Source organism: Pleurotus ostreatus, assembly GCF_014466165.1.
Source record: "Pleurotus ostreatus strain PC9 chromosome Unknown scaffold_10, whole genome shotgun sequence".
In the NCBI taxonomy this organism is placed as follows: Eukaryota; Fungi; Basidiomycota; class Agaricomycetes; order Agaricales; family Pleurotaceae; genus Pleurotus; species Pleurotus ostreatus.
In genome coordinates, this window is record NW_023503165.1 from 343603 (window position 1) to 357978 (window position 14376).

General features: G+C 50.4%; 2 protein-coding genes across 2 annotated transcripts; one reads left to right on the forward strand and one right to left on the reverse strand.

The window, feature by feature from the left end:
- Positions 1–298: 298 nt before the first annotated feature.
- On the forward strand, positions 299–2073 carry PC9H_001861 (uncharacterized protein; the record flags this gene model as incomplete). Its single annotated transcript, XM_036771507.1, has 8 exons — positions 299–563; positions 616–744; positions 803–1004; positions 1056–1131; positions 1187–1387; positions 1444–1599; positions 1703–1882; positions 1936–2073. The coding sequence occupies 8 exons, from the start codon at positions 299–301 to the stop codon at positions 2071–2073; spliced, it is 1347 nt and encodes a 448-aa protein (XP_036626128.1).
- A 10907-nt stretch (positions 2074–12980) lies between these two features.
- On the reverse strand, positions 12981–14158 carry PC9H_001862 (uncharacterized protein; the record flags this gene model as incomplete). Its single annotated transcript, XM_036771508.1, has 5 exons — positions 12981–13369; positions 13423–13462; positions 13517–13661; positions 13721–14003; positions 14089–14158. The coding sequence occupies 5 exons, from the start codon at positions 14156–14158 to the stop codon at positions 12981–12983; spliced, it is 927 nt and encodes a 308-aa protein (XP_036626129.1).
- Positions 14159–14376: the final 218 nt, after the last annotated feature.

Below are 14376 nucleotides of genomic sequence, written 5' to 3' on the forward strand. Positions count from 1 at the left end.
TTCAAGAGCGTCGCAATACACTGCTATCAAAGCCTCCAAAATACTAGTGATGTGCTAGGCCAGGCTCAAAGCCCGGAGCCTTGCCATACCTGGCCTAAGTTGAGCCCAGCCCAGCCAGGCCATGTGTAAGGCTTTTGCAGGCTGCAGGCTCGGCTTGTGAACTCGAAAGCCCGAAGCCTGAGGCTGGTGACCGGGCCCTGAAATTTCACGCGGAGACTTCCGAGCAACTGTACAGCCAGCCCACTGGCTCAGTTCTGCCCTTTTCGAGCTCGATGATTCTGGAAGTACATCTCCGAGTATGGCGCCAGATACAGTCTCTCGTACCAAGCGAGTTAGTGCCCCCTCGGCGAGGGTTATTGATCCAGACAACATCGGCGAGAAGCAATTATCCTCTCATAGAGCTGCGCAAGCTGAAGCTATTCTTCGTGCCGAAGCTGAAGCTGCTCTCCGTGCCCAAGAAGCTAATCAAGAATGGGCTTCCCACACCGGTTCATCTCCAGCCGCAACCGATCCTTCCCATGAAGAAGCTAGGATGGAGATAGAGAGAGTCGCCAATAGCAACCGTGAGTAAAACTCACCTTTGCGCCGCCCTCTTTCTTACTCCTCCATATCCAGGCCCGCTTTCACCAGTCCCTGCATCTCGTCGCAAGCGCAAACCAATTGTAGAGGACTCCGACTCTGACTCGCAGGATGGCACTCAGCCATCATCATCTCAAAAGCGAGCAAGGACAGCTGAAAGTCAAGGTGATTGTAGCACATTCACTTTAACAGCAAATCATTGCTCATTCATACCACGGTGTAGATACCACGCTGCCTGCAACGAATCAACTCGACGAAGATGGTTTTCTGAAAGACATTAACATACAGGCCATCGACAACGATACCATGTCAAATAAACGCCGGGAAGATACAAGCCGTGATCTAAATGAATTCTTTGCAGAGGCGTTTGAAGTGAGTGCCCCAGAAGGCAAGAGAAAACGGCGAAGATGTTTGAAGTGCCCACGGTGAGCCGTTCGAAAGAATCTGTCGTATTTACTAACCCTTGTTGAATGCAGAAGGCAGGGTGAAGAGCGACCGAGCTTTGTGGCAGATGTCAGTACGTTACGACGACACATTGAGTCAGCGCATCGAGTATGTATTTCGATTGTTTCTCCACTTGATGATCTGACTACCCTCTCTCAATAAGGAACCCTACATGGCTTGGTGTAAAGCCAACAAGTTCGAGCCGAAGCTTCCGAAATACCGTGCCCAACTTAGAGAAAAACAGACCACCAGTCAACAGAAAACGTTGGACCCGCACCTCAAAGAAATTCCAACACGTCTACCCCCGTACACCGACCAGGTATATCACGAAGCAGCCATCCATTGGCTTGTGGAGAACGACTTGGTAAGTTCCTTATTCATGATTTGACGCAGTTTATTATCAAATATGTACTGTTGTAGCCTATCCAAGCTCTCGAACACCCTTCCTTCCGCAACATGATCAACACGGCTGCACGGGCAACAAACGGTGTGAAACATCTGACGCGCAAGATGACACGGAACCAGATAATGGTCACGTTCAAGCGAGCACTCACGAAAATACGCGAACGAGTCAATGTCAGCCTTTTTTACTCACTTGGGCATGACATACTCATTGATGTCATTTGTACAGAGTGAGATGGTGCAAGGCCGTGTGAGCTTAACATGCGACTGTTGGCAGGCGTCAAACATTGACGCCTACTTTGCGGTAACGGCCCATTGGATTGAAGAAGAGCGACCAGGTGTGTGGAAGATGGGAATGGCCCTGATTGGTTTCACCCAGCTCAACAACTCGCACAACGGCCAACGTCTCGGCCACGCACTATACAAGATTATTGAACGGGTGCATATTCAGCACAAGGTCAGTCTTTGGCCATAGCGATCTGTCTCCTCACACTACAAGTTGGCTTACAGGTCGGACATATGACCTGCGATAATGCTTCAAACAACGACACTATGCTTGAGCACTTCGAGGAGCGCATGCACCGGGATGGACATAGATTTGATCGGAAACAACAGCACATACGGTACATGTCGGCTATCTTTCTGTAGTGGAATAACAGCTAACGTAGATGCTAGGTGTATCGCTCATGTGGTTAACCTCGCAACTGTTAGGGCAACGCTAATACACAATAAGCGTACGCGGACCCAACAAGAATCGGAGCAAGAAGTATTTAGATGAGAGGTGAGAGACGAGGAGGAAACACGAAGACGCTGACTTAGGCACTGTATTAGTGTGATTCCCAAGAGAACGAGTTAACGTCTCTGGGTGTCTATTAGGGCACTTATATACTACTGTACATGCTACGTCCTCATGTCTAACTACATGCTGCATCCTGCCGTCTTTCCATGGAATGCTTAGCTCAGCTGCATGTGGTATGACGCTTGTTGACTGCGCCCATGCAGTAGCGGCGAGGCGCTGACTGAGACCATTAGTCAGACGGCCCGGATGACGTAAGTAGTAAGTCGTAATACATCATGTGCCTGATAAGATAAGAAAGATAGTTGGAAAAGAAAGAAAGAAACGTCGGTCCATAACATCACCCCCCTCCTACGACTCGTCAATTCCACTTGACGACATTATTTCTTCGATATGAATACTACCGTCCCCTACTTCGCCACCTGGAACAGTCTTAGTTCCAACGAACGCAATGGGATCATTGCTATGGTGGTGGTCGTGGTGCTGGCCGGGTTGTTCATTGCCGGTTTCCGCCTCCACACTCAGTTCGTATATTTTTGTTTTTGTGGTGTAGGTTGGTGACGTAAATACATACTTCGGCTTCCAGGCGAGCTGTTCAAAGAGAGCTCGAGAGATGCGCCGTGGAGCTCCAGAATGTCGGGAGCGGAACGCCTCAATTTGCTCCGGCGCGTTCTCAAGATTCCTCTCCGGCTCCCACGAGTCGTGCTCCATCGTGTAGCCCTTCCACCTAATTAAATATTCAAGGCGCCCGCGCCTCATTCGACTGTCCAACACCTCCTCGACCTCGAATTCCTCTTCTCCTCGTACTCGCACCGGTGGCGGTGGTGGGACTCGTTGCCCTGGGATGGTGGGCTGGTTCGCCCTTTCAGTGCGATGAGTGGAAACGGTGGGGTGAATAGATAAATTTTTTGGGAGTTTTAATGTTATCGCGTTTTTTGTGGGCACCGCAATCACCTCATACGGTCCGATTTTCTTTTGCTCTAGTTTGCGCGACGGCCTGGTCGTGTTTAAGTTATCCGTAAAGATGAACGCCTTGTCCCCGACTCGGTATTCCGGCATGTCTCCTACTCGTCGGTCCGCGTATTTTTTCATCTCTTCTCCTGCCCTTACTAATGCGGACCGCGCCTCTTCCCATGTCTGCTTCATTCGTTTCGCGAATTCGTCCACGGCTTCTAACTTGGACTCCTTTCGCGGCTCGACTCCCATCCGGGGGTGTTTCCCGTAATTAAGGTAGAACGGGCTCTGCCTGGAGCTCGTTTGGGTTTTATTGTTTAATGAGAACTCGCAGATGGCCAGCCATTCTGCCCAGTCGTCCTGCCTGTGGTTGATGAACATTCGGAGGTAGGTTTCGATTTCTCGATTCGCTCGCTCCGTCTGTCCATCCGTCTGCGGGTGGAAGGCCGTGGACAGTCTCGTCTGAATTCCCAATAAATTGTTTAGTTCTTTCATCACTTGTGATGCGAACTGGGGTCCCCGATCTGATATGATGGTGTTAGGGAGTCCGTGAAGTTTCCAGACGTTGTCCCGGTATAATTTAGCCAGCCCAAGGGCCGATAATTCCTCAGTTGTTGGGACGAGGCGAACCATCTTGGTGAATCGGTCGACGACTACTAGGATTGCATCGTATCCAGCCGACTTGGGGAGTTTGACGATGAAGTCCGCGGATATGTCTGTCCACGGTTCAGATGGAATGGGGTTCGGTTGAAGCTTGCCTTGCGGTTGTCGGGAGTAGGCCTTGCTTCGTTGGCATTGGTCGCATCCCTTGACGTACTCCGCAATGAATCTGTTCATTCCCGGCCACCAATAGTTACGCGAGACCAGCTCGATGGTTTTCCACCTTCCTGGGTGTCCTGCGACAGTTGAATCGTGGTGTAATTTTACGATTTCCCTTCTGATGTCAACATCCTTAGGTACGTACACCTTTCCATGATATAATACGAGGTCCTGCTCTTCTGACCATTCCGCTTCTCTCAGCACCTTGGTCGGCGACCTCTTTAGTTCGGTCACTGCCTTGACTACTGATTCATCATAGTTTTTTGATTTTCTAATTTTTGATAAAATGGGCGACTCTGCGCCGTTGATTAGGACATGTCCTTGCTGCATGGCCTTGATTCGAAAATACTCCGGCTTCAGAAGGACCATCGTATTGTCGTCCTCCCCCCTGTCAAGATCCGGTCGTCTCGACAGGACGTCTGCCTTCATATTCGAAGCTCCTGGCTTGTGTTTTAAAATAAAATTAAACCTTGACAAGTATAATGCCCAACGCGCCTGGCGTCTGTTCAGCTTTTTGGTTGTCATGAAGTACTCCAGATTTTTATGGTCCGTCCAAATAGTGAACTGACGGCTGTTTCCTTCTAGGTAGTGTCTCCATGCCTCCAGGGCGCGAATGATAGCTAGCATTTCCTTGTCGTGAATGTCGTAATTCCTTTCTGTCTCCGAGAACCCCTTCGAAAGGAAAGCGCAGGGTCTCCATTTTTCGTCTTCGCATAACATGGAGAGCACTGCTCCCGATGCGTAGTTGGACGAGTCCGCCTCAATTTTCATCTCTCGATCCGTGTCTGGTAGCACCAGGATCGGTTCCTCCGTAAATAATGTTTTGAGCTTCTCAAAAGCTCCCTGCCTTTTCTCATTCCATACAAATTGCTCCTCCTTTTTAGTGAGCTCGTGCAACGGTTTAGCGACGGTGGCGAAGTCCTTAATGAACCGTCGATAGTAGTTGCTAAATCCTAGGAACTGCTGCACTTGTTGCACGTTCTTCGGAACCGGCCAATTTTTTACCGCTTCTATTTTCGCTTCCTCCATCTGCACTTCGCCGTCTTTCACTACTACCCCCAGGAATTCTACTTCGTTCACCTCGAACGCGCACTTCTCTGGCTTTACATACAAATCATTGTCCTCGAGAATCTTTAACGCTCTGCGTACCACTTCTCGGTGCTTTTGTACATCGTTGTCCGTAAAGATAAGTAAATCGTCCAGATATATAACTACAAGCCCTTCGTCGATAAGGTCCTTAAAGAGTTCGTTCATCATAGTTTGGAAAGTGGAAGGGGAATTGCTAAGTCCAAAATACATAACCATGGGTTCGAATGCCCCTCTTGGCGTCTGAAAGGCGGCCTTCCATTGGTCTCCTTCCTTTATTCGTACGTTGTTGTACCCCCATCGGAGGTCCATTTTCGTGAATAGCCGCGCCTTCGCTACCTTGTCCACCAACTGCGAGATTAGCGGCAAAGGATAGGCGTTCCGCACGGTGTGTTTATTTAAATACCGGTAATCTTGAACTAGCCTCTTTTTTCCATCTTTTTTCTGGACGAAGAAGACCGGCGACGTCTGCGGGGACTTCGAGGGTCTAATGTATCCCTTTTTCAGGTTCCCATCGAGGAAATCATTGAGCTCTTGTTGTTCGACCGGCGACAATGGGTAGACCTTCGAGGCCTTCGGTTCGAAATCCGGGGTGAGTTCAATGGCGTGGTCCCATGGTCTCTCCACCGGCATCCTCTCCGAGTCTCGTTTTCTAAATACTTTCATGAAGTCGTGATAGTAGTCCGGTACCATCTCTTCTTCCGTTTTTTCCTTTTGTTCCCTTAGTTTCTCCTGATCGTGTTCAATAACATAGTCATATTTTCCTACTGCCCTTAAGTGCATCTCCTCCTCTTCTTCGGTTTCAACGTGCATGTGCGTCTTCCACATCCGGTTGACGTACATTCGGGCGACCGACTCGTAGTATTGGTTGGTCAAGTCGTCCAGTTCACGCAAGTATCCACTTCTGAGGCGGTTCCACTGCCTCACTCCTGCTACCGATATGTTCCTCAAGCCCAGCTTGGGTTTCAGCACTTCTCCTGCCTCTTCCACGTCTTCCTCTGATTCGTCCTCACCCGGATACGGCTCTCCTTGCATGAGCTGTCCCTGCTGGTCCTGGTAGTTCAGGCACTGCCTTGGGCATCGCGACATGACTACTTCTCCCGTCTTCCAGTCAATCTCCGGGTTGTGCTTTTTTAGCCAGGTCAGCCCTAAGATCACGTCGACGTTTCCTAGGTTGGTCACGTAGAACACCATGACCTCTAGATGTCCTCTGAACATCATCCGTATCTCCACCTTCTCCGTCACTCTTCCCGCGTTGTTGGACGTGCCATCCGCATTTCTGATGACCGCCGGGTTTGCTAGTTTTTTGGTTTTTATGTTGTTTTTCTTTACGAATCCTTGGTCGATGAATGAGTCTGATGCTCCACAGTCTAGCATCGACTCCGGGTTCAAAGCTTTCAGGGTATCGTGCGTTGTAATGGAAATGTCGATGGGTACATAATTCTTGTTTGAGAACGATCTTTGCACATAAATATCCTTAGTTGTTTTTTCCTTTTCTTGCGTCTTAGGTGTCTCGTCTGATGTCGAAGAAATAGATATATTGTCCATAACTATTGGTACATGGGTTTTGGCGACAAAAGAGGAGTCCGGCTCCGAGACGAGTGCTGTATACTTATTTTTGGAACTCAGGTCGACGCCTCCTGGGTTCCTTCGGAAAAACCCTGGCGGGTCAGCTCCTCCCGCCAGTACTCCTGCTGGTCCTCGTACGTCATCTGCCTCACGTCCAACCTCCTCTTACAGTCCCGGGCCATGTGCCCCAATCCTCCACACTTGTAACAACGGATTGGCCCCCTCTGTGACCTGTCCACATCCATCGCGTTCGGATCTCTAGCTGCGATTTGCGGAGCCGGGGGTGTGGGCTTCGCCGGTTGCTGCTGCTGTTGCGGTTGATTTTGGGGCGGCGTTGGTTTCTGGTAGTACGGACGCCACTGGTTTTGCGGCGTCGTCGTCGTCTTTGCCGCTGGCTTGGCCGGTGCCGACTTGGCGTAGGCCTGTGCCTCTCTCCACTGTCTGTCCAAGGCAATGGCTTCCTCCTGCCATTCCTCGCATCTTCCTGGTAGGGGCCTCCTACCGTATATCCGGGTTAGCAAACCCGCGTTCAGTCCTCTCTTGAACAACTCGACCAAGGCCACGTCGTTGTAGCCTGTGTCGTCCTTGTAGGCGTTGAACTTCATAACGTAGTCCTCCGCCGTGTCCGATCCTTGATGTAGGTGGGCCAAGGCCGTGATGGCCGTGTCCCGCGGGTTGGGATCTCCGAACGCCTCCTGGAGGCTCCGGCAAATTCTTCTGAGGCTCGAGACCTGCTCGTCCGGCACTCGCGTTCTTACCCAGTCCAGCACTCTGCCCGTCATCGTATTCTTCCAGTTGTCTACCTTCTTTCCCTGGACATAGGAGAGAAGGAAGAGAACTTTTGTGGCTTCGTTGGGGAATTGATACGCGTTCACGAACACATACACCTCGATGTTCCGGATAAAGGTCCGGCACTTTGCCCTTTCTCCGTCGAACGGTTCCGGGCGCGCCATTTTCGGGCCATTTCTGGCTTGGGGCGTGTCGGGAATGTCCACGAGTGGTATTGGGGGCGGCGGCGGCGTAGGGGGTCCGGGTGGTGGCGTTGGGCCCCTTTTTGGGATCTGAGGCAGCGGCCTTCGACTACCCGTGCTGGGTGGTCCGCTCCGCTGGTTCAGTGCTTGTTGAATTCGGGCCTCCATCCGTGCCTCCATACTCTCCATCATCTCCCTCATTGCCGCCATCATGTCGTTTGGCTGTTGTGGTGGTGTTGGAGGGTTCGGGATGAAGGTGGCTGGTACGTTGGGGTCCATCCCTCCTCCCCAGATACTAGTTCCGGCGGCCGCGGCCGCGTCTGCTGATGTATCCCTCCCTAGAAGCGCGGGCCTGCGCTGCCGGTCGTAGGGTTGAGCGACGAGTGGTCTGGTCGTCGAGTATGACATTATTTCCGTTGATAAAGTGGCGACCGGGGGTGTGACGAGGCGATTTGCGGAGGTTGGGAGGTGAGACTGGGATGATGATGGTCTCGAAAAGTTGTGGGGTGCTCCTTAACGCCTGGATGGCGGTTTGTTGATTTCGGCGGTTAAGGGTCGGGTCGGGGATGAGGTAGTAAGGGAAAACGGTGTAGATATGGGAACGGGTAAGGTGCGTGCGGGTTGCGGGCATGCGGGTTCCTGTCAATCAATTTCAAATTTCACACTAGCACGCGCCGGTGCCTGAGCAGATGAAATTGACGAGGTAGGATTCGTCGGCTTGGCTAGATGCGAAGTTTCACACCGTCTTGCTGAACCGACGAGGTAGAGCCTTCTTTCTTACTCAGCACCTCGCGCGCTGACCCCTCTCCGAGGATTAGTGATCAGTCAGCGCCTTTAGATTCACTCGGAGGGTCGTCTAAACGTTACCCCGCTGGAGTATTGAATCTGCGGTTCGAATGGGGTGGGAGACTATAGGGGTGTGAAACCAACAATCAAAGCCTAACGGGCTTATCGGCGGAAGTTTGAAAGAAGTTATGCGGTAGATGAAATGAAGAAGAGAAACGTATCCTGTCTTGAGGTCGGTTCTTCGCAGTTAACGCTGCTGGGCGGGCGTACAAGGAGTAACTCGTTCTTCTGTTAGGGCAACGCTAATACACAATAAGCGTACGCGGACCCAACAAGAATCGGAGCAAGAAGTATTTAGATGAGAGGTGAGAGACGAGGAGGAAACACGAAGACGCTGACTTAGGCACTGTATTAGTGTGATTCCCAAGAGAACGAGTTAACGTCTCTGGGTGTCTATTAGGGCACTTATATACTACTGTACATGCTACGTCCTCATGTCTAACTACATGCTGCATCCTGCCGTCTTTCCATGGAATGCTTAGCTCAGCTGCATGTGGTATGACGCTTGTTGACTGCGCCCATGCAGTAGCGGCGAGGCGCTGACTGAGACCATTAGTCAGACGGCCCGGATGACGTAAGTAGTAAGTCGTAATACATCATGTGCCTGATAAGATAAGAAAGATAGTTGGAAAAGAAAGAAAGAAACGTCGGTCCATAACAGCAACCCAGCTTCTTTTGAGCACATACAGCAAATCAAAGTACTACGACCCCACCAACCCAAATCAGGATCTGAATGTTGACGCTGAGGACCCTGATGAACCTCAGCATCGTGATGAAATCGGATTGGTTAGAACGATCTCAATCAAGGTACGTATATCTGAATGTTCAAATATATAAGTCTATTACTCATATGCCCTTTCTCGCTGTGATATACAGGAGAGATCGTCGTCGAAGCGCAAGGAGATCTTTGTTGACATCCAACGCAACCGGCCCGCACACCCAAGATACACCCAACCTGTCCATCTCAAGAATGACATGCCTGTTCGGTGGTCCTCTACATATTTTATGCTTGATCGTGCAGAGTCACTAAAAGAGGTATAGCAGTCTTTCCCTCGCCACCAATATTCCTATACTAATGATGATCGGTGTTAGGTTGTTGATGCCTTTATGCGGCGCCTCATGAGTGAAGAAAAGTCCCGCGTGAAGCGAGCGAAACTTGATGCACTGATTCTTACTAGTGCAGAGTGGGCGCAAGTCCAGTCTTGTGTTAGCTTGCTCGCTGTAAGCTCAAAACTATTCCACTTTGTGTCCTTCTCTCATCATCGTGATTATCAGCACTCTGATCGCGCTCAACAAGCCTTTTCATCGGAGAACGGCCCATCGCTTCACCTTGTACTGCCTGCCCTCGAGGCACTTCACAAGGCATGGACGGCACGGTCGGATCCAGCCATCTGGCCCAAGTATGCAAGATTTCTGCCTGCACTTGAAGCGGCGCTGGCCAAGATTGCGGAATACTACCAGTATACTGAAGAATCGGACGCGTATACTGTTGTAATGTGTAAGTCTAACTACATATAGTGTAGATCTGTTACTAACATCGCTCGATTTAGTCCTTGATCCGTTCTCGAAGGGCAGGCATATCGAGAAACACTGGGGCAAGTCGCTTTACAAGGAGGCACTCAAACGTCTAGAGGACTTGGTAATTATTCTTACGGCTTTATGATCTTGGCTCTCCATATCTAATAACGAAATTTGCAGTATCGCGAACGCTACGAGGAACTCTACGGCGATGAATCACAGAATTACACAACTGGACCACGTCAGCACCATTCTTCGGAGGGCCGCAAGCTCAGCAGGCTTTTTCGAGAGCTTTCTGATGACGAAGACGATGAAGATGCTCTACAGCGTCCTGCCCAATTATCCGACCCTTTGAAGCCATATTTACCGGGCTTCAACGAGTATATCCAATCACCGAATGAGAAGCGCTGTGGCCTCTCCATGATAGATTGGTGGGGGGTGAGTTTGCATCCCTCCTTTGCCATTACAGTCACTCATTATGGATATCCAGATCAACGCCAACAGGATGCGGGTATGGGCATCTCTAGCCCGCGATTATCTCCCAATCATGGCTTCCTCGGTGTCGAGCGAACAGGCCTTCTCTTCCACCGGTATCACCATTACAAAACGGCGCAATCGTCTCAAGGGTGACATCGTCGAAGCCCTCCAAGTTCTTAAGGCCATCTATCGGCGAAACATCGTGTTTGCTGATGGATCCTTGGATGACGATGATGAGCTGGAGGAGACTGAGCAGCAAGGTAACTCAGATAATGATAACAGACGGGCTATCTTATTTGCGGATGAGGACGATGGAGAGTATACTGAGCCTGACGACGAAGATGATAGTGAGATTACTATACAATCAATAGATCCATAATTTCTGGTATACTGTACTGTTTACTGCCTACGATAAATGATAAGCCCGGGCCTGAGCCTGAGCCTGAGCCCTGCCCTCGCAAAGCCTTACTATCAGGCTGGGCTCACATTTCCACTAGGCCTTGGCCCACTATTACCTGGCCCAAGCCCGAGGCTTTTGAGCCTAGCCCGGCCCGCACATCACTACAAAATACCAACTTAGTGATCATGTGATGACTTCGACTCGGAAGATACAAGAGACTAGTTGCTTTTGCCTAAAATGTTTGCCAGCTTCTCCTCGGCTCGAATACGTCTTCTTCTCTCCTGGCTCAAAGCCTGCTCAGAATATTCCAGACGTTCTTCCAGCCCTACATTTTTAAACTGTCATTGACACATTCCGGGATGACTATAATTCAGTCGTACTTTGAATCAACGCCGCACTCGAATCATCTGGTCTGGATGACGAGCCCTCTTGAACGGTAGACGCAGTATCAGTGGTTTGAGGCGCATTCTGCCTCGACCGTGACAGTGTTCTAGAAAGATCCTTCTGCAAGGCCAGAAGTCTCTGGCTCTTCAGAGCGATATCACGAAGTGTATTTCCGCTGCTGGGATGGGTGTCACAAGGTGGGGGTGTCTAGAAGTCAACCATAAAATTATCAAGAAATGTAACATTCAAAATCGAGTCTTACCGTTGAAGAGGGAATGTCTTCGGTCGACCTCGGGATATTCATATGTGTGGCGGACGAGACAGAATTCCGAGGTCGGGCAGATTTGCTCTAATTAAGTTTCACCCAATGCGGGACAATTTTGAGGCGCAAGTGAGTATGTGTAGAACCAAGGCACTTGCCTTTAGAGGGGATGCTGCTGTCGGGATTGGAGATTCAGCCTGAGGGAGGACTACTGTGAATAATTATGAATATAGTTTTCACTTGAGACTGCCCACATCCTTCACGCATTTGAGTCCTGAACTAGATAGTGTCGCAGGAGACCGGACTTGTGGTGAGTGTGGTTCCTGCGGGAAGCCGCAATGATGTTAAGAAAGTGCATTCCCTTCAAACCAGTGCTGCTGGCTCTGTACAAGAAGCTTCTTTCTAATGACTCACCTTGCATCGCGTTTTATACGGGTGATGTCGTGATCTCCGAGCAAGAGTTTCCGTGTGCTCGAGTATTTCCCTATAGAAATCAAGCGGAGGTAAAACGAGCGCGAAGGCTAGCTTGCCTTTCTTCGTAATCTATATAAGAGCTATGCGCATATGAATCAGTATCATTATTGGCTGAATTTATATAGCCAAAGCTCACATTCCAAGGTTGTCAAGCATATCTGGCTTGATGGCGGAAGGTTTCGTCTTGGTAAGTAAGTTCCTGTGCAGAGCCTGTGCTTTATGGATTAGAATACCCCGGTTTATTGGCAAAGTGGAAAACAACTTACGCTCCCTCTTTCTAGTGTCGGCCAAACTAACATTACGGTACGAGGGGGAACAAGCGAAGTACTCTTCAAGCTTCTCTTGGGGTGTGGGAGACCTAGCCGAGTCAGGTCATGACGAGTCTGACCAGGATCTTGCAAATCTTCGCTATATACGACGGTGAGTGTGGCTTCAACGAAAATCGGTTCCATAGAAGCGGAACGAGCGAGCCTGAGTGGAACCCCAGTGGGACCCTTTCAGGAGCCTCGTCGATAGGGAAATAGGGGTCGCATACTCAACATTTCAGATTCTGAGTTTACATACTTGATCGAAAGAGTCGTCCATAGGAACTAACGACTTGTAGATTGCGCCTTCATTCGCGCACCAGCGCGCACGGAAAAACGACCGGCATCTTTTGAAGACAGGCGTCGATGCTCGAGCCTGACCCAGAGGCTATCGTCCGAGGATCTCACTCGAAAGCATCTCCTGCTCAATCGAAACCTATTCGTAGTGCCCTTGGACTATGCATACCGCGTCGCAATTGTATAAATAGTCATGAGTATATTATGGGTGTCCCTCCGTAGGCCCAGGCACCTCCCGAATGGCCCATAGCAGTCGAGGACGGGAGAAGAGCCTTCCCCGCGCACCAGACACGAGTCCTGACCGAGAGCAGACCCAAGGGATGTGCGCTACGTCGTTAACGCCAAGGAACGCAATACCTTGAGCGCTGAACCTCAACCAGTATCGCTTATTTCAGTTCTATGAAAAGACAACGTTCCTAGCTACGTCTCCCCACTTGTCTAGCACCTCAATTACCTTTGAAGTCTTCACCCTCACATCTTGCTCCGCGTCCGGTCCTAGTATTAACAAGCCTGGCCACTCCCCATCTCTCCCATTTTCCCTGGCTACGCCCTCGCTTCGTACGGTATCCACTAGCGCTTCCATGGCCTTGTCCGGGTCGCCTTTCTCCGTACCAGGGACAGAAGCAAATCGTTTTTGCGACTCAGCACGTAGTGAATCGTAGTCCTCGAGAGGATTGGAAGTGAAGTAGGGCTGGGAGTAGATTCCAGTACGGAATGAACCCGGCGCAACTAGAAGAACACGGATATTGAAGGGCGCAACCTCGAGCGCGAGCGTTTCCGAGACGGCTTCACAAATTATGAGGACGCTATTGCGACCGCTATCGACGATCTGTGCTTACCGTGGACAGCAGCCTTAGAGGATCCATAAAATCCTATCCCCTGATGCAACCAAATTGATGGAACCCTTCAGTTGACAAGGAGTAGACTACGTACCACGAATTCAGTCTTCCAAGTCGTTCGACTCCCAATGTTGACGATAGTACCAGACTTCTGGGCGCGCATGTATGGCAGGGTCGCTGTGGTGACGTCCATTAATCCAAACACGTTCGTTTCAAACTGTCGGCGCAACAAATCCGACCTATCCTTTCCGTCAGTAATGACTCCTTGGGTTCCTTGTTCGCTCAATTGCAGACGCACCCTCCTTCTTCAAGCAGACCAGGCAACCCGATACCAGCGTTATTCACCAGCACGTCTATGCGACCCCATATGGACGCTGCTTGTGCGATTGCTTGCCTGATTTCTTGCTGCCCCGAGGTTACGTCGAGCTTCAGGAGGCGCAGAGCGTCAGGACCGTGGCCAGCAAGATCGCCGGCATCCAAGTCTTCCTTCAACTTATCGATGGATCGTGCGGACGCGATTACTCGATCGCCCCTGGCTAGTACGGAACGTACGAGGGATCGACCGAAGCCTGAAGATGTGCCTGCAACATGAGATCAGATAAAGAGGAGAGCCGTGGTGAGTGTGTGTCTACGTCGGGGATGATGTCTAATAAATGACAGTGTTACCAGTAATAAGCCAAACTAGAGGGTTCTTGGAAGGCATGAAGTTTCCGAGATCAGACCGGCGCGACGACATATTTATAATACCTCCACTTTCGGGCACCGGTAATAATGAACGCCTTTCGAACTGTGGAGCTGTTGGTGATCTTGGGAGTCGTGGAAGCGCTGAAGCGCTAATCTGATGAGAGCCCATCTACAAGCCGAGGACATCGGAGCCTCGAGCCCTGTTCCAAGGATGATATGCCCAACATGACCAGTCTCGAAACAATATCACCTCATGGTTGGACTAGGGGC